Source organism: Capra hircus, chromosome 3, assembly GCF_001704415.2.
Source record: "Capra hircus breed San Clemente chromosome 3, ASM170441v1, whole genome shotgun sequence".
In the NCBI taxonomy this organism is placed as follows: Eukaryota; Metazoa; Chordata; class Mammalia; order Artiodactyla; family Bovidae; genus Capra; species Capra hircus.
In genome coordinates, this window is record NC_030810.1 from 50,908,417 (window position 1) to 50,932,318 (window position 23,902).

At 39.9% G+C, this 23,902-nt stretch overlaps 1 protein-coding gene across 1 annotated transcript; it reads left to right on the forward strand.

Moving 5' to 3' along the window:
- On the forward strand, positions 1 to 22,791 carry TYW3 (tRNA-yW synthesizing protein 3 homolog). Its single transcript, XM_005678255.3, has 6 exons — positions 1 to 268; positions 5,223 to 5,303; positions 7,570 to 7,668; positions 7,886 to 7,957; positions 10,253 to 10,386; positions 22,342 to 22,791. The coding sequence occupies exons 1-6, from the start codon at positions 95 to 97 to the stop codon at positions 22,556 to 22,558; spliced, it is 777 nt and encodes a 258-aa protein (XP_005678312.1). The 5' UTR covers positions 1 to 94; the 3' UTR covers positions 22,559 to 22,791.

The window sequence follows — 23,902 nt, forward strand, 5'->3', positions numbered from 1 at the left end:
TTTGGACCTTCCCGGCCACCATTGACGCCAATATGGCTGCCTCCAGGGGAAACAAGGCTAACGCGAAAAGTCCAGACCGTAACTCCTTTGTCGCATGGATCTTAGCGCAGAGTTCAAGAGGTGGAAAGCGCAGTGTCTGAGCAAAGCGGACCTCAGCCGGAAGGGCAGTGTGGACGAGGACGTGTTAGAGATCGTGCAGCTCCTAAATGGGCAAGAACAGTTTTTCACCACGAGTTCCTGCGCTGGCCGAATCATCCTCCTAGACGGGGTGAGGACCCTTTGTGCCCTTCCAGTCCTGCCCTGTATTGTGCACGACGGGAACTCCTACACCCGCCCGATGTAACACCCCAACCCAGCTTGCCTGTTGGTCCTTCTGCTCGGTGATCTCGGTCTCCTTAAACTGACAGCGTTACTTAAATCGATGTGTCTAAAACTTTAATGTGTTTATTAATTACTTGGGAGAATTTTTAAAATACATATTCTGATTCTACACGTCAAGGCTAGGGCTTAATCTGCATTTCTTACAAGCCCCCAAATAATGCTGAAACTGCTAGCCTGGGAATGATGTTGAGTTGCAAGGGTTAGAGACTTAAAAACACACACACACACACTCAGGGAATTTTATTTTTTCAATACTAAGGCGATTTAAAGATTTTCTAGTCTGGCGAGGCGGCTCCCTTCTGGTCGACCGCTCTACCAAACCTTTGTTAACCAGTTGATTGCTGCTCGCTATGGTTAAGGCGGAGAAGGCAATGGCACCCCACTCCAGTACTCTTGCCTGGAAAATCCCATGGACAGAGGAGCCTGGTAGGCTGCAGTCCATGGGGTCGCTAAGAGTCGGACACGACTGAGCGACTTCACTTTCACTTTTCACCTTCATGCATTGGAGAAGGAAATGGCAACCCACTCCAGTGTTCTTGCCTGGAGAATCCCAGGGACGGGGGAGCCTGGTGGGCTGCCGTCTATGGGGTCGCACGGAGTCGGACACGACTGAAGCGACTTAGCAGCAGCAGCCGCATGATTAAGGGGTTCACTGCCTCCTAGTGGCCCACTGTATTATTACAACTCTGGTAATTTTTCAGTTCCGTTCAGTTCAGTCGCTCAGTCGTGTCCGACCCTTTGTGACCCCATGAATCGCAGCACGCCAGGCCTCCCTGTCCATCACCAACTCCCGGAGTTCACTCAGATTCACGTCCATCGAGTCAGTGATTACGTTGCTTCAAAAAAGGAAGCCACGAGGGAAGCCTTTGTGTCTCAGCTGGTACAGAGTCCACCTGCAGTGCGGGAGGCCTGGGTTGGGAAGATCCCCTAGAAAAGGGAAAGGCTATCCACTCCAGTATTCTGGCCTGGAGAATTCCATGGACTGTGTAGTCCGCTGGGTCGCAAAGAGTTGGACACAACTTTAAAACTTTAGCACCCTGCCTGGCATATTAAGTGCACTATAAAAGTTAGCTGTGTGTTCACTTTAACATTAAGATCGAATTCAGAGCTTGCAAGACGCCATGCTTGTAAACTCATTCTTTAGATCTCTCACTGACAGGTCATGTGAATGTCTCCCAAGTTAGCAGGGTCTATTCATTCTTATTTTGCTTCCATTGTTTGGCTTGCTTTCTCTCTCTTCCCTCATTTCTCCTGCCCTGTCTTACCTGAATTTATGCAGTGATTTCCTAACAGGTCACTGAATTACCAGTCTCCCTACCCCAAACCATGTTACACGCTGGTAACAGATTCCCCTTTATAAAGCACAGTTTGTGTATGTCACTCATCTATGCTGAAATACTTTGTGCTTTGTTGTGCTTAGTCACTCAGTCGTGTCCAGCTCTTTGCAACCTCATGAACTGTAGCCCGGCTAGGCTTCTCTGTCCATGGGGATCCTCCAGGCAAGAATACTGGAGTAGGTTGCCATGCCCTCCTCCAGGGGATCTTCCCAACCCAGGGATGGAACCCAGGTCTCCTGCACTGCAGGTGGATTCTTTACCGTCGGAGCCATCAGGGAAGCCCTGGTGAGATACTCTAATACACTTTTCAGCTGTTTTTCCCCTCTGACTCCTCATCTTAATTTGGTCACTGAAACTGAACTATTGTCTTTTTCCTCTTACATTTATCTGCCTTTGTTCATCTTTATTTTTCCTGAAATGTTTACCCCCATCTTTGCATATCTGAGACATACCTCCCCAAACTCCCCTTTCCTACCTGAGCACAAACACACGCATCCGCTTGGAAGCAATGTCTACTTCTTCTGAACTATCTTTAGGACTTTTTCCTGAACATCTTTTCATTTTTATTACCTTATACCTTGTATTTATTTTCACTTTGCCTTATTTCTGGAAGAATTTGGATCAGCTTACAAGTACGCAATACAAAAAGGAAAATAAAAAGTGAGAAAATCTGGATAAAAGGAGTATAGATAAGATGAAGCAGAAATGGCATTAGTTCTCAAAATATACCGCGAGACTGTTAATTTGCTAGAGGTGGCTCACACATTTGGCTGTAAGATTTAGGGCAGCCAGCATTAGATCAACATCAGTCCCTGACTGAGGTCATTCAATGAAAACAGATCAGTTATTTAAAGAAGCGCAACTCTTCTCCATTCTAAAGCCAGAGGGCAAAGTCTCCTGTGTACCTAATGTATAAAAGTCACCTTGTGGAAGTATGGTGATTGATTTATTTTCATGAAACACAGCATGACTATGTTTTAATACACAAGCAAAATATAAAACATAGTAAATTGACAGTAAAATACGGTATTTCATTTTCATTGCCTGACAAATGGTTAACCTTAGTCATAAATGAGCTCTTGGAAACCAATAACAAAGACATTGATAAACCAAGACAAATGAAAAAAAAAGAAGAAAATGAAATAACACAAGTGACTAGTAAGTATTAAGCATAAGAAGATGACTGAGTTGAACAGTAGCACATGGAAAGCAGTTTCTTTATAATACCATATTTGGATCTGACCTGGGTCTCCTGCATTGCAGATGAATTCTTTACTGTCTGAGCCACCAGGGAAGCCCAATATTAACATTTGTACAGTTTTAGGAAACATACCCACATAAACACTGGGGGCCAAGACTGATGAAATTCCCTCTGTATAGTAGGGGAAAATCTATTAATAGTTTAGACTCAAAACTATAAATTTTGTATATTTTTAGTCCTAGCAGTTCCAATTTGTTGGAATTATTTCAATAAGTTAGTTGGAAAATTTTACAGTTTATATATAGACCATGTTTACTGCATAGAAAGTGCATGTGGTTTCCTGTATCCTTTTTCAATTGTCCTTGAGGATAGGATCTGTTTATATGTGGTGTTGTCGCTCAGTCAAGTCAGACTCTGTGACCCCATAGACTGCGGTAAGCCAGGCTTCCCTGTCCTTCACCATCTCCCAGAGCTTGCTCAAACTCACGTCCATTGAGTCAGTAATGCTATCTTACCATCTCATCGTCTGCTGCCCTCTTCTCTTTTTGCCTTCAATGTTTCCCAGCATCAGGGTCTTTTGTAATGAGTCAGTTCTTTACATTATGTGGCCAAAGTATTGGAGCTTCAGTTTCAGCATCAGTCCTTCCAATGAATATTTAGGACTGACTGCCTTTAGGATTGACTGGTTTGATATCCTTGCTGTTCAAGGGATTCTCAAGAATCTTCTCCAAAACCAAGCTAGAAAGCATAGTTCTTTGGCACTCAACCTTCTTTATGGTCCAACTCTCATGTCCATACATGACTACTGGAATAATCATAGCTTTGACTATGCGGACCTTTGTTGGCAAAATAGTGTCTCTGATTTTTAATATGCTGTCTCGGTTTGTCATAGCTTTTCTTCTGTTTATATACAAAGTACCTAATAGAACTTGACAAATAAACATTTTTACAGTTAATAAACAAAGAATACTGGTAAAATAAAATTCTTTTTTTTTTTTTTTTAAATAAAATTCTTAACTTTCAGTCCTAGCTCTGCTCTTTGGTGCTGCATATAAAGTCTAATCCAGAGGTCACAAATTTATGCCTATAGTGACTAGGGACATAGAAAGGTATGAACAGATCAGGCATCAGTAAAAAGTGGTAGATCTTGTGTGGGACTGGAACAGTGCTTTCTTACAAAAGGAATTTTAAAAAATATTTTTAATGTTCTGCTAATCATATTAAAAGACGCTTACTCCTTGGAAGAAAAGTTATGACCAACCTAGATAGTATATTCAAAAGCAGAGACATTACTTTGCCGACTAAGGTCTGTCTAGTCAAGGCTATGGTTTTTCCTGTGGTCATGTATGGATGTGAGAGTTGGACTATGAAGAAGGCTGAACGCTGAAGAATTGATGCCTTTGAACTGTGGTGTTGGAGAAGACTCTTGAGAGTCCCTTGGACTGCAAGGAGATCCAACCAGTCCATTCTGAAGGAGATCAACCCTGGGATTTCTTTGGAAGGAATGATGCTAAAGCTGAAGCTCCAGTACTTTGGCCACCTCATGCGAAGAGTTGACTCATTGGAAAAGACTCTGATGCTGGGAGGGATTGGGGGCAGGAGGAGAAGGGGACAGAAGAGGATGAGATGGCTGGATGGCATCACGGACTCGATGGACGTGAGTCTGAATGAACTCCGGGAGTTGGTGATGGACAGGGAGGCCTGGCGTGCTGCAATTCATGGGGTCGCAAAGGGTCGGACACGACTGAGTGACTGAACTGAACTGAATCATATAAAACAGCTAGAATACAACTTAGGGGCTACTAGTATACAACCCTTTGTAATAATACCTTTTCTTCTAACAAAAACATGACCGTATTTCAGAAAATATTTATTAAATATTTTTATCTTAATAAATTTCTATCTCAAATAATTTCATTTCATTTTTGTTTTATGTTTAATTTTACCCAAAAGCCTATTCAATTGTTCTTAGTTATACTTAAAACCACCACTTGTGATTCTTAATTCTTAGGAGAAAGCCTAAAATGGGCTTCCCTGATGGCTCAGACAGAAAAGAATCCTGCAATGTGGGAGACCTGGGTTGGATCTCTGGGTTGGGAAGATCTCCTGGAGGACAGCATGGCAACCTACTCTAGTATTCTTGCCTGGAGAATCCCCACGGACAGAGAAGCCTGGGGTCGCCTAAGAGTTGGACATGGCTGAGTGACTAAGGACAGCACAAGCACAAAATATGCTACACATTGTACTTCTTATTTTATAAATATTATGTGAGTAACTTAAATTATGTTATTTTTTCATTTTAGAGTATAAATGGTTCTGAGGTTCAGAAACAAAACTGTTGCTGGCTACTGGTTACACACAAAGCCTGTGTGAAAGATGATGTGGTAAGTTTTTATATATAAATTTAGAAATAAACTTCAATTCACAATCACTTTAAATATATATGAAAATAATAGAAAATTCAATTTATGTGCACAATTTTAATGATTGCATATTACAAGGGCTAAAGAGCATTCATTACGATGGCTGTTTTTTTAGTTGTGGGAGACTACTATCTATGCTGGATTATTTAGTTCCCTAAATTAAAATGTTTAGGTGAGTTCATATAAATTCATATTAGTCGGGCGTTTTACATTACTGGCTCAGGTGCCTAAATGTTGTATTCAGAGTACTCACTCAGTCCCCCCGCTCAGAGTACTGGTTCTCTCTGTATGTTTGCCCTTCTCTTCTGCTGCAGATAATCTTTGTGGCAGGAAAGATAGCTGCCAGCAACCCCAGCAGAAAAAGATTCACTTTTAAGATCCATGCATTATTTCCAAAGGACTCTGAGTCATCCTGCCTGGTGAGGCATTCTCTGCCAAGATGAGTTATCTTTGGCAGTAGAATAGAATGCTCTCCTTGATTCGACCCAGGCACTTGTTGTCTGATATTATATAGTGGAAGCAATGAGCGACAGGGTCACGACTGACAGTCGCACCAGAGTCAAATGATGTGAAGGAGGGAGAATGGTGCGGTTAGGTTAGGCAGACAGAGGTAACACCTGCCTCGTCCAGATTCTGTTGCTGTTCAGTCACTGAGTCACGTGCAACTCTTTGTGACCCCATGGACTGCAACACACCAGGCTTCCGTGTCCTTCACCATCTCCCGGAGCTGGCTGAAACTCATGTCCATTGAGTTGGTGATGCCATCCAACCATCTGTTGTCCCCTTCTCCTGCTTTCAGTCTTTCTAGCATCAGGGTCTTTTCCTCATGAGTCAGTTCCTCCCATCAGGTGGCCAAAGTATTGGAGTTTCAGCTTCAGCATCAGTTCTTCCAATGAATATTCAAAACTGATTTCCTTTAGGATGGACTGATTGGATCTCCTTGCAGTCCAAGAGACTCTCAAGAGTCTTCTCCAACACCACAATTCAAAAGCATCGATTCTTTGGAGCTCAGTTTTCTTTATTGTCCAGCTGTTACATCCATATATGACTACTGGAAAAAGCATAGCTTTGACTAGACAGACCTTTGTAGGCAAAGTAATATCTCTGCTTTTTAATACGGTGTCTAGGTTGGTCATAACTTTTCTTCCAAGGAGCAAGCGTCTTTTAATTTCATGGCTGCATTCATCGTTCACAGTGATTTTAGAGCCCAAGAAAATGAAGTCTTACACTGTTTCTATTTTTCCCTATCTATATGCCCTGAAGTGATGGGACCAGGTGCCATGATCTTTGTTTTTTGAATATTGCGTTTTAAGCCAGCTTTTTCACTCTCCTCTTTCACCTTCATCAAGAGGCTTTTTAGTTCCTCTTCACTTTCTGCCATAAGGGCAGTGCATCATCTGTATATCTGAGGTTGTTGTTATTTCTCCCAGCAATCTTGATTCCAGCTTGTGATTCATCCAGCCCAGCATTTCACATGATACACTCTGCATATAAGTTAAATAAACATGGTGACAATATACAGCCTTGACGTATTCCTTTCCCAATTTTGAACCAATCTGTTGTTCCATATTCAATTGTGACTATTGCTTCTTGACCTGCATACAGATTTCTCAGGAGGCAGGTTAGGTGGTCTGGTATTCCCATCTCTAAGAATTTTCCACAGTTTGTTTTGATCCACATAGTCAAAAGGTTTAGCATAGTTAATGAGGCAGAAATAGATGTTTTTCTGGAATTCCCTTGCATTTTCTGTGATCCAACAGATGTTGGCAATTTAATCTCTGATTCCTCTGCCTTTTCTAAATCCAGCTTGAACATCTGGAAGTTCTCCAGTCACATAACAGATTCTAGCTGAAGCATAATAATACATGTGTCTCAATCTTCAATCTAACAGCAAAGCATTTAGACAGACAGATCTAGTACAGTCTTCATATTCCATATTCCTTTATTAAAAATATAAAGTAATAGTTTACTCGTTTGAGGTATGGTTTGAAAGAATGCCACAGATGGTTTATGAGAGGATTAGAAATCAAGTCTCCTAAAAGAATAAGCAGATTAATGAGTTTTGGAGAAAGAGATCCAAGAAAGCAGAGTGACGAGTTACTGTGGAAGAACGATGCAGAATGAGTCTGAAAGTTCCTTGGAAGTATTGAAGGTACGTAAGATAAAGGGTCACCAAGGAATAGGATCATGTGTTTGTGTCTAATCCTAATGTTTTCCATATATTTAGACTGTGGCCCTGAAGAAAGCGAAGGGCGATGCCGTTTTGAAATTTGAGCCACTTGTTCTTCATGTGCAGTGTCGACAGTTGCAGGATGCACAGATTCTGGTAAAATTTTGTGATTAAACTTGAATTTATAGGTATATGAGTAGATGTAGTTTTGAACTTTAAATCTTCTACCACAGTTAATACAATGGTAGTTTAATCAACTAATGTTTTATCTCATTATAGATTTGAGGTTATATATGTTTCAGCAGTTTGTAGAGCTAAAGTGTTTATCTGGTTAGCCAGATGATCAGAATTTAACAAATTTGTTTTCTTACAGCATTCAGTGGCAATAGATTCTGGCTTCAGGAACTCTGGCATAACTGTGGGAAAGAGAGGAAAGATTATGCTGGTAAGGTACTTTTGGTGAAAAGCAATTCTTTGATCATGAAGTAATCCAGTTTATCAAATAACCTTCTACTCAAATCTTCCTGCCATTCCCTGTTCAGAAACCTTCAGTGACTGACTTTTCTGTACAGGGCAAAGTCCAGAGTTCTTAGCTTTACATTTGAGGCAGAGTACATCATGAGAAACGCAGGACTGGAAGGAACACAAGCTGGAATCAAGATTGCTGGGAGAAATATCAGTAACCTCAGATATGCAGATGACACCACCCTTATGGCAGAAAGTGAAGAGGAACTAAATAACCTCTTGATGAAAGTGAAAGAGGAGAGTGAAAAAGTTGGCTTAAAGCTCAGCATTCAGAAAACGAAGATCATGGCATCCTTCATAACTTTTCTTCCAACGAGTAAGCGTCTTTTAATTTCACGGCTGTAGTCACCATCTGCAGTGATTTTGGAGCCCCCAAAAATAAAGTCTGACACTGTTTCCACTGTTTCCCCATCTATTTCCCATGAAGTGATGGGACCAGATGCCATGATCTTCATTTTCTGAATGTTGAGCCTTAAGCCAACTTTTTCACTCTGCTTCACTTTCATCAAGAGGCTTTTTAGTTCCCCTTCACTTTCTGCCATAAGGGTGCATGACTAAATAGAAAAGCAGAGCTCATGGTACTGATTTGAGTCCCCATCTCACTCCCCACTGTGTACGTCTGGTGGCCTGAGCGAAAACAGAACCCCTCTTCCACCTTTCTCTCCTTTGTCTTCTATATTAAATTAGTGAGAAATCTGTCACATCTACCTCTAAGTCCTCACTCCGGACTCCGCCTCTCCCAGCCCTCTTCCACTGCCCATGCTTAAGCCCTCTTCATCTCTCACCTCTGTCTTTACAGCAGTCTCCTGCCTGGCCTTCGTCCTCCCCATCTTTTCCTTCAGTCCCTCTAGCCAGTAGTGTCAGAATGCCGGTTTTAAAGAAGTCAAGGTCACCTGGTATTTTCTCTGACTTTCAAGACTTTACATAAATAAACTATTTTGCATCTACCTGATTTATGCTCACATCCCACTAGCATGCTTCCACTCCAGACAGAGAAAATGCTGTTGGTCATTTCCCGAACATATTATGCTTTTCATGTCCTGTCACTATAGAAAAGTTCTTTCTCTGGCTGAATGCTCCCCTTCTCCCATTTTTACATCTGGTGAAATTATACGTATGGTTTAAAATCCCGTAAAACCACCACCTGTCTCAGTTAGTTGCTCCTCTTCTATTGAATACTTTTCCTTAGTATTTTGTGTTTGTGTGTGTGTGTGCATGCATGCATGCACACGCACATTTATATGTTTCTTCTTGGTACCGTGTTGGATTGTGATTCTTTGTTCACTTGGTATTTCGTTCAGATGTGTTAGCTCTCTTTTAGATGGGAACCATGTGTATTCATCCTGTATCTTCATACCTTCCGTGGGGCCTGCAAAATTGCAGACACTCAGTAAAGGCTCGTTGAATGAATTTTTCTGCCTCATAGGAGTTTCTGTTGTTTCTTAACCTATATCCAGTGTTTGGATTTACTGAGAACATGCTGACTGTTTCCTCAATGGGGTTACTAAGATTGGCAACCCTAAAGCATCAAGAAAGCAGCCACTTTGTGTGATGGAACAGGCCTGCTTTATCTTGTAACCACCCTGCACAAGCATTGCTAAGAGGCCCTTCAGCATCCAAGCCATTTTGATTTTCCCTTAAAACTTCTGTTGAGGTTTCATTTATTTTGTTTCTTTAAATAGTGTATTAAAACTTCCTTAGATTTCATGAAATTGATACTATTAAGTTTATTGGACTCTTTGATAATATCTGCTTCTCTGAAAGACAACGTATAAAACAATTTTCTTTGCAAATGACTTTATATGATAGGAAAATCTATTTACTCTCCTTTGATTCAACTGTATTTGACTAAATTGTATCAAAGTGCAAACCTAAGTGCTGTAATGGAGCTAAAGGAAAGGAAAGGAAAGTCGCTCAGTCGTGTCCAACTTTTTGCGACCCCATGGACTGTAGCCTACCAGGCTTCTCAGTCCATGGGATTTTCCAGGCAAGAGTACTGGAGTGGGTTGCCATTTCCTTCTCCAGGGGATCTTCCTGACCCAGGGATCGAACCCAGGTCTCCCACATTGTAGGCAGATGCTTTACCCACTGAGCCACCAGGGAAGCACTCTAATGGAGCTAAACTATATATAAACACAGCCCTGAGTGGACTATTCTTTAGTTATCTTCAGCATCTCTAGTACATAAGTCATCCAATCTAAATTGTTTCTTGTAGGCTGTCCGGAGCACCCATGGCTTAGAAGTTCCATTAAGCCATCAAGGAAAACTGATGGTGACAGAGGAATATATCAACTTCCTACTAAAGATAGCAAATCAAAAAATGGAAGAAAACAAGAAGAGAATTGAAAGGTATGTTAATGATATATTTCCATGTTAGTCTTATATACCTAGGTCTTCTTTGAAAATATTAATACACATCATCTTCAGTTTATACTCCCAGCTGCTTTTATATTTGTAGCCTTATCATAAATAATAAAGATAATGAAAATAATTGATGAGAGTAGGCCAGTGGTAAGAAACCTGCCTGCCAGTGCAGGAGACATAAGAGATGCGGGTTCGATCCCTGGGTTGGGAAGATCCCTCGAGAAGGAAATGGCAACCCACTCCAGTATTCTTGCCTGGGAAACCCCATGGACAGAGGAACCTCGTGGGGTACTGGCCACAGGGTTGCCCAGAGTCGGACACAACTGAAGAGACTTAGCACACAGTACGCATAAAGGCCAAACTGCAGTGGGTACTACATGGAGCATAAAGGGGAGGAAGCTCCAGGCAGGACAGTGGGACATGCAGCTGCCAGCACCAGGCAGTATCGAGAAACACTCACTCAGGTGAGAGCGAGGCAGCCACAGGGACAAAACTGATCCAGCCGAAGGCAGCCAGGGACACAGTACACTCTGCCCCTGGGATGGGACCTACTGAAGATTACTTAAAATCTCCTTTTGAGGAGAACAGCCTGGTTAATTTTAATCTGGTAAATGTTTTATACCTCTGGCTAGATCAGAACCCAGCTCTTGTCATGAATTAGATTTGAATTGGCATAACTGCCCCAGTCAGAAGGATTATGGCTGTCTGTGCACATCTTTATATTTCTCTTGTTTCTGCTTGATTAATTTCACATTACTTTTTCTCAACTTTTTCCTCAGAATAGAATTTTTGATATAAAGAAGTGACTATTATGCTGCTTTATATATATGAAGATAAATGCCACTAACCTACCATCAGTAAGATGTGTATTTCTGAGTTATTGAAGAAATCATCTTGTTGTCATTTATTATTTCCTTTTGGCTTTCTCCCCACCCCTTTGGTCTGGAGAAGGCAATGGCGCCCCACTCCAGTACTCTTGCCTGGAAAATCCCATGGACAGAGGAGCCTGGGAGGCTGCAGTCCATGGGGTCGCTAAGAGTCGGACACAACTGAGCGACTTCACTTTCACTTTTCACCTTCATGCATTGGAGAAGGAAATGGCAACTCACTCCAGTATTCTTGCCTGGAGAACCCCAAGGACGGGGGAGCCTGGTGGGCTGCCGTCTATGGGGTCGCAGAGTCGGACACGACTGAAGCAACTTAGCAGCAGCAGCGGCGGCAGCACCCCTTTGGTCACCTCACAACCAGTCAGTCACTGCTGAAATCACTCCTGACTCACTCTTCTCTCCCCACCCTTCCTGCCACATTCTTCATTCAGGACCACTGATCTAAGAGTAGAATGTTTCCAGGTGTCTCTCTGCTAAGCCATTCTCTGTAACACCATCAGAATCCTGTCTGTAAAGTGAAAAGGAATCCTCTTGCTTAACTCGTCTGCTTAACATTCTTTAATACCTTAAAATTCTTTAATACCTAGAAGTTTTTACTAAACAGCTAAAGCCAGAACCACTCTGGCAGCAGAGTGGCATGATGGAAAGAGGTAGAATTGAGTTCCAGAGGCAGAACCAAGTTCAAATCCTGCACCCACCACAACTTACCTCTCTTGGCTCCAGTTCTCTTGTATCTGTCTTAACAATTTTAGCATATATTAGATGGCATGTATCGAATGACAGGCCCCATCTGTGTCATGTCATGATTCTTAGGGTAGCCTTTCTCCTTCTTCACTGACTCATACAGAGAATAAGCCTATAATTACCTCAGTATCACCATCCAAGCTTTTTCATCCAGAGCTCCTTATTTGAACCATAAAATTAACAAAATTATGCAAGTGACTATTTCTCAGTTCTCCCAGCAGTGCCATATAAATTATACCAGCCAAGATACATTGGAGATAAGTTAATTAATTCATGACATAAAATAGTGGCTGTCTGTGGGCGTTAGGGCTTAATTTTTTAGTGGAAACCTGGTTGAAAAAGCCTAAGAGTTTTCCTGATCACAAGGTACTTTGAGCAGATGTTCTAAATAAAGTGATTTCAAGAAAGTAACTGAAGTTACCCAGCCATTCCACCAGGCTGCTGCAGCTGCTAAGTCACCTCAGTTGTGTCCGACTCTGTGCAACCCCATAGACGGCAGCCCAACAGGCTCCCCCGTCCCTGGGGGAATGTACTTGCCTCCAGGCAAGTACAGTGGGTTGCCATTTCCTTCTCCAACGCATGAAAGGAAAAGTGAAAGTGAAGTCGCTTAGTCGTGTCCAACTCTTAGCGACCTCATGGACTATAGCCTACTAGGCTCTTCCGTCCATGGGATTTTCCAGGTGAAAGTACTGGAGTGGGGTGCCCTTGCTGTCTCCATTCCACCAGGCTACAGAGTTTGAACTGTACATAGGTATTTATTGGTGGTTTTTCAGTTGCTAAGTCGTGTCTACCTCTATGCAACCCCATGGACTGCAGTATGCCAGGCGGCAGTATTTATTGGTACCATCCCAAAAGTTGGCTACATTTGTTAGTATTCTAACTGTGAGACTGTTGGTGAAAAAGTAGGAGGTAGGAAATCAGTTTCTCTGTTTTCTTACTTGAATTTCAACAAGATTATAAATATAGCCCAAGAGCAACTAACTATACACCTGGTGAAGTTAATTGAGCCACGTTCACCAACTATAAAATCAAATTATGCTTTAAATCCATTGACTCAAAAATATGTTTTGAGATTATAGTGTGCATGCTGCTATCAAGAGAGTCATGCTCATCATATAAAATCAGTGAAAAATTAAAGAAGGGTAAAAAGTGTCTTAAGATACTGATTAGAAGATTACATGTGAATTCAGAAAGAGTGAACAAATTAGGGAGCTCCTTGGGGAACAGCTGTATATTCAACCAAATGCAGAAAAAGAGCTACTCTTCTGATGTGGAAAAGAGAAAAATTAAACACTGGAGGTGATGAGTTCTGCAATCAGATGTTGAGTATAAAATTGGTTTGTCATGGGACCAAAGTTTCACAATTCAAACAGCTGTAATAAGAGAAGTTTTAAAAGTCAAAATCCTAATGAGTAGCATTCCAGCAACAAGAAATATTCTTGAAATGTGATAATCAAAAGTTAAGATATTATTTTAATAGCAAGAGGTCTCTTTCGTAAAAAACAATTCCCAAGCCCACTTCTTCATGGAAAGAGGAAGATAATTTCATCTATAATGATTTCCAGGTGAAACATGGGAAGTTTGGAGGTTTATTTACCAGTTACAAGAGGAGGGCTATCTTTGTAGCTGTTAATAAGAGATCAAGATTGACTTAGATTGGATGACATTAGCCGTGTTCCTCTTCTCACCAACTGTGTAATAAGAAAATAAATGTTAAATAAAATGTAGAATAAAAAGTCCAAGTATATTGGCATATAATATTGATGAAAATTAAGCAAATTAGAGCAAAAAAGTAAATATTTCTAATGGTTGGTTTTTTGTTTTTTACTTTTTTATGGTAAAATATCCATAACATAAAATTCACAATTTTAGCCATTATTCAGTTCATTGGCATCCTTTCCTCAACATCCCTGCCAACACTTGTCTTTTGTTTTGTTAAGTGCCATCCTTGCAGGTGTGAGATGATATCTCATTATGATTTTGATTTGCATTTCCCTGATGATTAATGACATTGATCATTTTCCTTACACCTGTTGCTAAGCATTTGCGTGACATCACTTTGCTACTTTCCTTCTGGTGCTTTTTCTTAGCTTCCTTCTGGGTTTCTCTTGTTATTCTACCTATTGGTTAAATACTTTTATTCTCCAGGATTCCTCCCATGGCCCATTGCTTTAGCTTCCCCAGACACTGGTTGCTAAGTCGCTTCAGTCATGTCCGACTCTGAGACTCTATGGACTGCAGCACGCCAGGCCCCTCTGTCTATAGGGATTCTCCAGGCAAGAATACTACAGTGGGTTGCCATGCCTTTCTCCAGGGGAATCTTCCCACCTCAGGGATTGAACCCATATCTCTTATGTCTCCTGCATTGGCAGGAGGGTCCTTTACCATTACCGCCACCTGGGGTAGATCTTCCAAATATCTCCCAAGTTCTGGGCCCATATATCTAATAACCTATTGAATATATCTAACCAAATATCCCATCAGCCTTTCCTCAATATCTTATCTTAGTCTTAACCTCTTTTAACAATTTCCTTGGTTCAGAGTCTTACCATTTACAAGCATTATTACTGTTTATGCCTCAGTGCAAGGAGAAATGTGAACCATATTGAATTACACTTACTTAATTTCATGTATGTCTTTTTACCCCACTACAAGATGGTCACCTTTTAAATAGGACTAACTCCCCCCACACACAGATACCAACCAAACACATATCCATCCATACCCACACTTTAAATATCTCTTATCCTAAAACTTTATAGAGTAGAAACCCAATAACTTTATTGAATTAATCATAAATAATAAAGGAACTGAAAAGTTAATACATTATATTGAGTTCCCCAAAGGCAAGTACAGTTTCTCATCATTTTCTGAGTGTCTGATAGGAGAACAGTGAGTAATAAATGCTTGCTGAATTTATTTGACAGACTTGTTCTAACAGTAGTGCTACTTTAAAAAAAATAGTGCTACCTTTATGGCTTCACAAACTTAAGGTCATTATTCTGGAAGACGTGTAAGATGGCTTACTGATGGGACTACCAGAATAGACTTGCCACACAGTCTGGGTAAGAAGTAACAGGACTCCAAGTAACAAGGTGAATGGGAATCGTACTGCAGAGCATAATCCTAACGTGGCAGCAGATAGAAATGAGGGCAGAGGAGAAGGCGGAGTCAAGTCTTATTTTTTTTTTTTAAATGGAAATAAAGCTGGTAAATAAATAACTCACACAATTCTCTATATACTTATGGTCAGAGAAGTAAGTAATATAAAGGGAAAACATACGTTTTCTGGTATTTTCTCCTTGGATGTCCCCTCCCCTCAGTTTTTCCTCTCATAATTCCTCTCTGTGCCAGAAGAGAGAGGAGTTCACCTCACCTGCTCCCATTCATTTTTGCGATTCAGCCCAGGCTTTGGGGTTTTTTCCCCCAAGGAGTATTTCTTGATCTTTCTTGGAGCTAAGTGCCCCATGTTTTCCTATTTTATCTTAGCTTTTTCGTGGCACATTGAATTTATCTTTACAGCTCTGCAGCTCCCATCAAGCCCTGAGCTCCCTGAGGGTACAGGCCATCTCTTACTTGTTTCTAGCACCTGGCACAAGTTCTGTCACATATGTTTTTTAATAAAAATGCTAGAGCTTAAAATCAGTTAAAAATCCAAATACCTAATATATGAGAATAGTCTTCTTTTGTTACTTGTGAGTAATAGAAGCCTAAAAGGGTGTGAGGGCTTCCCCAGTGGCTCAGGGTTAAAGAATCCACAGGAGATGAAACACAGGAGATGCGCTTCAGTCCCTGGGTTGGGAAGACCCCCAGGCAACCCACTCCAGTACTCTTGCCTGGAGGATCAGTCCATAGCATTACACAGAGTCAGACACAACTGAAGTGACTTTGCACACATAAGTAAGTAAGTAAGTAAGTAAGTAAAGTCACTCAGTCGTGTCCGACTGTTTGTGACCCCATGGACTGCAGCCCACAAGGCTCCTCAGTCCACGGGATTCTCCAGGCAAGAATACTGGAGTGGGTTGCCATTTCCTTCTCCAGGGGATCTTCCCAACCCAGGAATCGAATCCGGGTCTCCCGCATTGGAGGCAGACGCTTTAACCTCTGAGCCACCAGGGAAGTCCACACATGTACGTATGCAAAAGGATATGAAGTTGTGCTTAAGATTTCATTAACTTTATGTTCCTATTTCAGAAGTCAGAAGTACCAGCTTTTTATTGCCCATGGTCCCCTAACTGATCTGAAGAACAAAAATTCGTTTTCCCAGAGCTGGTCTGAAAAGTTCTATCATGAAGAGAACTATATACAAGTTGCCCTGTGTCATGATACCCTTGACTACAGAGGTAGAAAAACGGAAGACAATTTGCTTTTCTTTGGAGAGGAGCAGAAAAACAGTTGCCTGAACATATATTTCTTTTTATACTCCCAGCTCTTTTTGTTGCCTTTGAAAGTTGAGAAAATTATACTTTGAGAATCAGGCTTTGGAATGCTGTATAAAGGGTCATAGCATGAGAAGAGAACATGTAATTGAGAAACAAATTTCTGACTTATTGAGTAAGATAGTTTCCCAAAGGACATTTTAAAAGTTCCCTTAACAAAGAAAAAGAAAGTAATTGAAATTGTATTCTTGGCTCTCAACATGGAAAAGGTCTTTGTTCCTTTTTACCACTTGTTTCTTTGGTTCCCCAAGGATTATAGCTTTGAATTCTTAGGTTGTTTAATGGAAGATTAGAAGTAAGGCACCTCTTCCTCTTTAATTACCTTTTTAGTGTGGTCAACAAGGTATTTTACACAGCTGTTAATTTGCTGTGCTCATAAAAGAAGAATTTAATCTTATCTTTAATTTTCGAGGAATACAGTAGAATCCAGAGAAAAGACCTGGTTACCTAAGTTTAAAGAGCAGGGTTGGGGAGAGACTGATGGAAGAGAATGTTGAACATCATGAATAGCCTCTTATGACCAGATAAGGGTGATCCATACCCTTTTGTAGCATACTTAGATTTGTTTTACATAAAGTGAGTCATTCTACTGAGGCATTTTTAAAAACCATGCTATATAGGCAGTGTGGAAAATGAGAAGAAAACCAATCATTGAAGTTACCCAGGATAATGGCAAGACCTGGAGACAAAGATCAGGCCAAGTGTAGAAGTTTTCATGAGTGTAAAGGACTGAAAAGAATATTGGTAGATAATCTGAGGGGCAGATAAAGTTTAGTCTGGAAAAGTGTTGGTGAGGCACGTGAATTCTTACCTTATTGTTCACCTCTCTGGTGGGCAGGATACTGCAAGAAAAAGCATTCTCCACTTGACAGGAATGCACGGCAGTGGTGTGTTTGTGGGGAACCAGGTTTCAGTTAAGTAAGGATATAAGGAATACGTTAAATGAAAAGGTTGTGACCATGTTATGGGATCTAAAATAAATATCAGTTTAAATTTTTTGAAACCTTTTGCTCTAAATCTTAAAGTTCTGTTTTCTCTTTCACTGTACCTCCCTCTTTGAGATTGATTTATTTATTCTAGAAATACCGTTTAGCCCTAGTTATCTGCCAAGAATGGTGATGAATATCAAGGTGTATAGTGGTAACTACGTAAGTTCTTAAAATATGGATAGGAAATGTGGTAATCATGTTAGGTATATCTTAGCATTGTGTGAAGTATTTGGGAAGAGGCAGTTAGCTTGGTTTTCTTAGGGCATTTTTAGAGCTTTTGCAAGTGAAACTTAGCCTGTTTATTGAATTAAAGTAAAGAACATAATTGGTTCAGATAGCAATCTATCCTGTAGATGTCAAAAACTTCCTGTCATAATCTGCCATTATAATAGGATATAAGAGCATGATGGAAAAGGGAATGGCAAACCTCTTCAGTATTCTTGCTTTGAGAACCCCATGAACAGTATATAAAAGCAAGAAGATATAACACTGAAAGATGGACTCCCCAGGTAGGTGCCCAGTATGCTACTGAAGAAGAGTGGAGAAGTAACTCCAGAAAGAATGAAGAGATGGAGCAAAAGCGAAAACAATGCCCAGTTATGGATGGGACTGGTGATGGAATTAAGTCCAATGCTGTAAAGAGCAATACTGCATAGGAATCTGGAATGTTAGGTCCGTGAATCAAGTTACATTGAAAGTGGTTGAACAGGAGATGGCAAGGGTGAACCTCGACATTTTAGGAATCAGTGAACTAAATGGACTGGAATGGGCAAATTTAATTCAGATGACCATTATATCTACTACTATGGGCAAAAATCCCTTAGAAGAAATGGAATAGCCATCCTAGTCAACAGGAGTCCAAAATGTAGTACTTGGATACAATCTCAAAAAGGACAGAATGATCTCTGTTCGGTTCCAAGGCAAACCGTTCAATATTACAGTAATCGAAGTCTATGCCCCAACCACTAATGCCAAAGAAGCTGAAGTTGAATGGTTCTATGATGACCTATAAGACCTTCTAGAACTAACACCAAAAAAAAGATGTCCTTTTCATCATAGGGGACTGCAGTGCAAAAGTAGGAAGTCAAGAGATAACCTGGAGTAACACGCAAGTTTGGCCTTGGAGTACAAAATGATGGAGGGCAAAGGCTAACAGAGTTTTGCCAAGAGAACACTGGTCATAGCAAACACCCTCTTCCAACCACACAATAGACAACTCTACACATGGACATCACCAGATGGTCAATACCGAAATCAGATTGTATTTTTTGCAGCCAAAGATGGAGAAACTGTATACAGTCAACAAAAACAAGACCAAGAGCTAACCGTGGCTCAGATCATGAACTCCTAATTGTAAAATTTAGACTTTAATTGGAGAAAGTAGGGAAAACCACTAGATCATTCAGGTATGACCTAAATCAAATCCCTTATGATTATACAGTAGAAGTGAGAAATAGATTGAAGGGACTAGATCTGATAGACAGAGTGCCTGATGAACTATGGATGGAGGTTCCTGACATTATACAGGAGACAGGGATCAAGACCATCTCAAAGAAAAAGAAATACAACCAGGAAAAAATGGTTGTCTGATGAGGCCTTATAAATAGCTGAGAAAAGAAGAAAAGCAAAAGGCAAAGGAGAAAAGGAAAGATATAAGCATCTGAATGCAGAGTTCCAAAGAATAGCAAGGAGAGATAAGAAAGCCTTCCTCAGTGATCAGTGCAAAGAAATAGAGGCAAACAACAGAATGGGAAAGACTAGAGGTCTCTCCAAGAAAATTAATGATACCAAGGGGATATTTCATGCAAAGATGGGTACAATAAAGGACAGAAATGGTATAGACGTAACAGAAGCAGAAGATACTAAGAAGAGGTGACAAGAATACATAGAAGAGCTATACAAAAAAAGATCTTCATGACCCAGATAATCACGATGGTGTGATCACTTACCTAGAGCCAGACATCCTGGAATGTGAAGTCAAGAGGGCCTGTGGAAGTATCACTACTAACAAAGCTAGTGGAGGTGATGGAATTCCTGCGGACCTGTTTCAAGTCCTAAATGCTGATGCTATTAAAGTGCTACACTCTGTATGCCAGCAAATTTGGAAAACTCAGCAGTGACCACAGGACTGGAAAAGATCAGTTTTCATTCCATTCCCAAAGAAAGGCAGTGCCAAAGAATGTTCAAACTACTGCAAAGTTGCATTCATCTCACACGCTAGCAAACTGCTGCTCAAAATTCTCTAAGTGATGCTTCAATAGGACATGAACTGAGAACTTCCATACCTTCAAGCTGGATTTAGAAAAGGCAGAGGAACCAGAGATCAAATTGCCAACATTTGTTGGAACATTGAAAAAGCAAGAGAGTTCCAGAAAATCATCTACTTCTGCTTTGTTGACTACCTCAAACCCTTTGGCTGTGTGGATCACAACAAACTGTTGCAAATCCTTCAAGAGATGGGAATACTAGGCCACCTGACCTGCCACCTGAGAAATCTGTATGCAGGTCAAGAAGCAACAGTTAGAACTGGACATGGTACAATGGACTGGTTCCAAATTGGGAAAGGATCAAGGTTGTATATTGTCACCCTGTTTATTTAACTTATATGCAGAGTATATCATGTGAAATGCCGGGCTTATGAAGCACAAGCTGGAATCAAGCTTGCCCGGAGAAATAGCAATAACTTCAGATATACAAATGACACCACCGTTTTGGCAGAAAGCAAAGAGTAACTAAAGAGCCTCTTGATGAAAGTGAAAGAGGAGGGTGAAAAACCCAGCTTAAAACTCAACATTCAAGAAACTAAGATCATGGTCCTGTCACTTCATGGCAAATAGTTGGGGAAACAATATAAACAGTAACAGACTTTATTTTCTTGGGCTCCAAAATCACTGCAGATGATGACTGCAACCATGAAATTAAAAGATGCTTACTCTTTGGAAAAAAAAGCTATGACCAACCTAGACAGCATATTAAAAAGCAGAGATATTACTTTGTTGACAAAGGTCCTTACAGTCAAAGCTATGGTTTTTCCAGTAGGCACGTATGGATGTGAGAGTTGGACCATAAAGAAAGCTGAGCACTGAAAAACTGATGCCTTTGAACTGTGTTGGAAAAGACTTAAGAGTCCCCTGGATTGCAAGGAGATCCAACCAGTCCATCCTAAAGGAAATCTGTTCTGAATATTCATTGGAAGGACTGATGCTGAAGCCGAAACGCCAGTACATTGGCTACCAGATGTCAAGGACTGACTCATTGGAAAGGACCCTGATGCTGGGAAAGACTGAAGGCAGAAGGAGAAGGGGATAACAGAGTATGAGATGGTTGGAAGGCATCACTGACTCAATGGACATGAGTTTGAACAAGCTCTGGGAGTTGGTGATGGAAAGGCGTGCTGCAGTCTACAGGGTCCCCAAGAGTCGGACACTGTTAAAATCGTGATAAGACCTCAACAATGCCAGAAACGTTCTCAACTTTTAGATCATTTTATTTGGGACCTAGGATAACACCTCGGATGTTTACCTTTTTTGTTCAGTTGTTATTGATTCACTTCCTGGGCATATTTTTAACCAGGTGTGGCTGCACTGTACTCCATGCTAAGAATAGAACAGGTGACAAGATAAATGGAGTCCTTGGTGTCACGGAGTTTATATTCTGTAAGAATAGTCACATTGGAGAACTTAATCAGTGCCAGGGTCTGTGCTAAGTACTTACATATATAACCAACCCTCTGACAACTGTGCTAAGTACAGGATAACAGCTAGTTTTCTAAATGAGGAATTTGAGACTCAGTGAGGTTGAAATTAGCAACCTCAGCTTTCCCAATGGAGCACTGATGTGAAGCACATGGAGCAAACCAAGCCACTTGCTGCTTTCTGGTGTCTGCCGAAAATGAACACAAACCCTCCACTGGAAAAATGAGTAAAGGGAAAGAATAATTTACAGTAAAAAATTCAAATAACAATAAACAAAATATATTCACTTTCAAAGAAATAAAAAAATAATGAGAGACCCTATCACTTGTCAAAGTAAAGCATATTTTTGATGTAGTATTCACTATATGAATGAAGTGGTCTCAAGTTCTGCTGTTAGGAGCATATTTTTTTGAATACCCATTCTGGAAAACAGTATTTATCAAGAGCCTTAAATACTTATACCTTTTAACCATGTAATTACTTTCAAGGTATCTGTCCTAAATAGCTGAAGACTCAGATCATATTATTTCCAAAATGTTTATAACATTGTTTGTATTGGGAAAACTTGAAAATAAAGGCCAGTCTAAGTGACATAATGTTATACTGCCATTTAAAAGCATTATTTTATAATTCATTTAGTGATGTGGAAAGTGTTTTCAATAAATATTAAATTTGAAAAAACAAAACTTTGTATGTAATATCACAATTGTATAAAAGACAGGTATATGTATACTTGGACAGATGTATTAATTCAGTAAGCTAGAAAAAAATATTGAGAGTGGTTATTTTTAGGTAATTATGTGGAGGTCATCTCTGTAACTTCATATATTTTCCAAATTCTCTAAAATTAACTTCTGTTACAGTTACGATTTTTTTTTAAAGAAAAGTATTTCTGTTCTTTTTTTACCTTTGTTTGACTCCTACATCTGGAATAGAAATAGGATAGAGGTTGTCAAGAGGTGATTGCAATCCAGTTTTCAAGACTGTTCTTAAAGAACTGAAAATGCATTACTTTTCATAAATAAGCAATCATGAAAACAAGAAGTATATTATTTTTGTGATTTATTTCATATCTTAAGGTTAATATGAGATACCAGATTTATATAATTTTATGTTTGAGGAATATTTCAGTCATTTTGTTTGAGAACACACAGATACATAACAGAAGTATTTTATTTCTTTACAGGTTTTACCACTGCCTACAACATGCTTTGGAAAAAGAAACTGTTTCTACAACCTCACATCCTAAAGAGAAAGTTAATACATCATATATTCGTAAAAAAAAAAGGAACCCAGCAAAAGCACATGGCAAACGTGTTACTGAAGGAAATGAAAAAGAACTGGAAAATAATGACCATGATGATCCAGGAATCAGTGTTACTATCTTCCCTGAAGATTACTGAGATTTGGTTCCAAAATGTCTTGGTAGAATGATGTTTCTAATAGCTATTATAAAGCTGCTGTTAATAAGAGTTTGTCGACTGTATCAGACTTTCAGAAAAGCAAGATTTAACTTTTCTCTATATTTTAGAGAAACCCTTAACTTTTAAAAACAACTATGTATAATATTTACTCCTATATACTATCTTTTAAAATCACATAGTCATTGCAAAAATAAAATTATGATTTTTTTTAATGCCTCGAAGTTTCAGTGTCTACTTCAAAACAGAACTATTATACCCTTCCAAGGGAACCTTAACATTAGGAATATTTGAGTAAAAATCGTAACATTTTTCTTAGTTTTCACTTTGAAATCAATAGCTTTCAAGGGGATCACTTTGCTGCTTATTTTCCTGGAGTCCAAGGACAGGATTTTTCTTCTCTTTAGACTCTGTGAATGAAACAACTGATATCTTTTTTGTTCAGGACAAAATACTTATACCTTCTTTCCCCATTAGGGAATCCCTGGTGGCTCAGAGGTTAAAGTGTCTGCCTGCAATGCAGAAGACCCAGGTTCGATCCCTGAGCTGAGACGATCCCCTGGAGAAGGAAATGGCAACCCACTCCAGTATTCTTTCCTGGAGAATCCCATGGAGGGAGGAGCCTGGTAGGCTACCGTCCACGGGGTTTCGAAGAGTCGGACAGGACTGAACTACTTCACTTTCACTTTCTTTCCCCATTATTTCTCACAAACCAGAGCTTGCCACTGGCACAGCCTCTGTGAAGATGGGCATAGCTTTTCACTATCCTCAGTCAGAAATGATAACTTAAGACACAGAAATCTCAATAAACAAATGTGCTGTGAAAAACCACAAAGAATCAGAAGCCTTGGTTTGAGTTCTAATCCCTTCCATATTTATACCAAAGGAGTGCTGACATCTAAGTTAAATGAAAATGTGGAAGCACTTAATATTTATTTGCTATTTATTTTCACTATAAATTGACATTTCACAATGTATTTTTAGAATACCAAATCATAAAACTATACATTTAAAAAGAAATTACTATTTAGTCATAGAGCTAATAAATTGAAAGACAAAAACTCCAGAACATCAAATAAAAATATGAGGTAGTCAACACTGAGTTGTGGTTTTGGCATTTCCTATTATTTTAATAATTTAAGTCTTCATATGAATTATTTTTAGATCTGCATCACAGATGCTTTCCTTCTGACAAATACCATTTTATACTCTCATTTTAAAAGTTGATCAACTTGATAACTATCTGCTATCATCTAAAATTTATCAGGGATGGGATCCAGGAAGCTCCAAAGTTACTGTGAGATTTTTCTTTATTCCTCTTTTCTA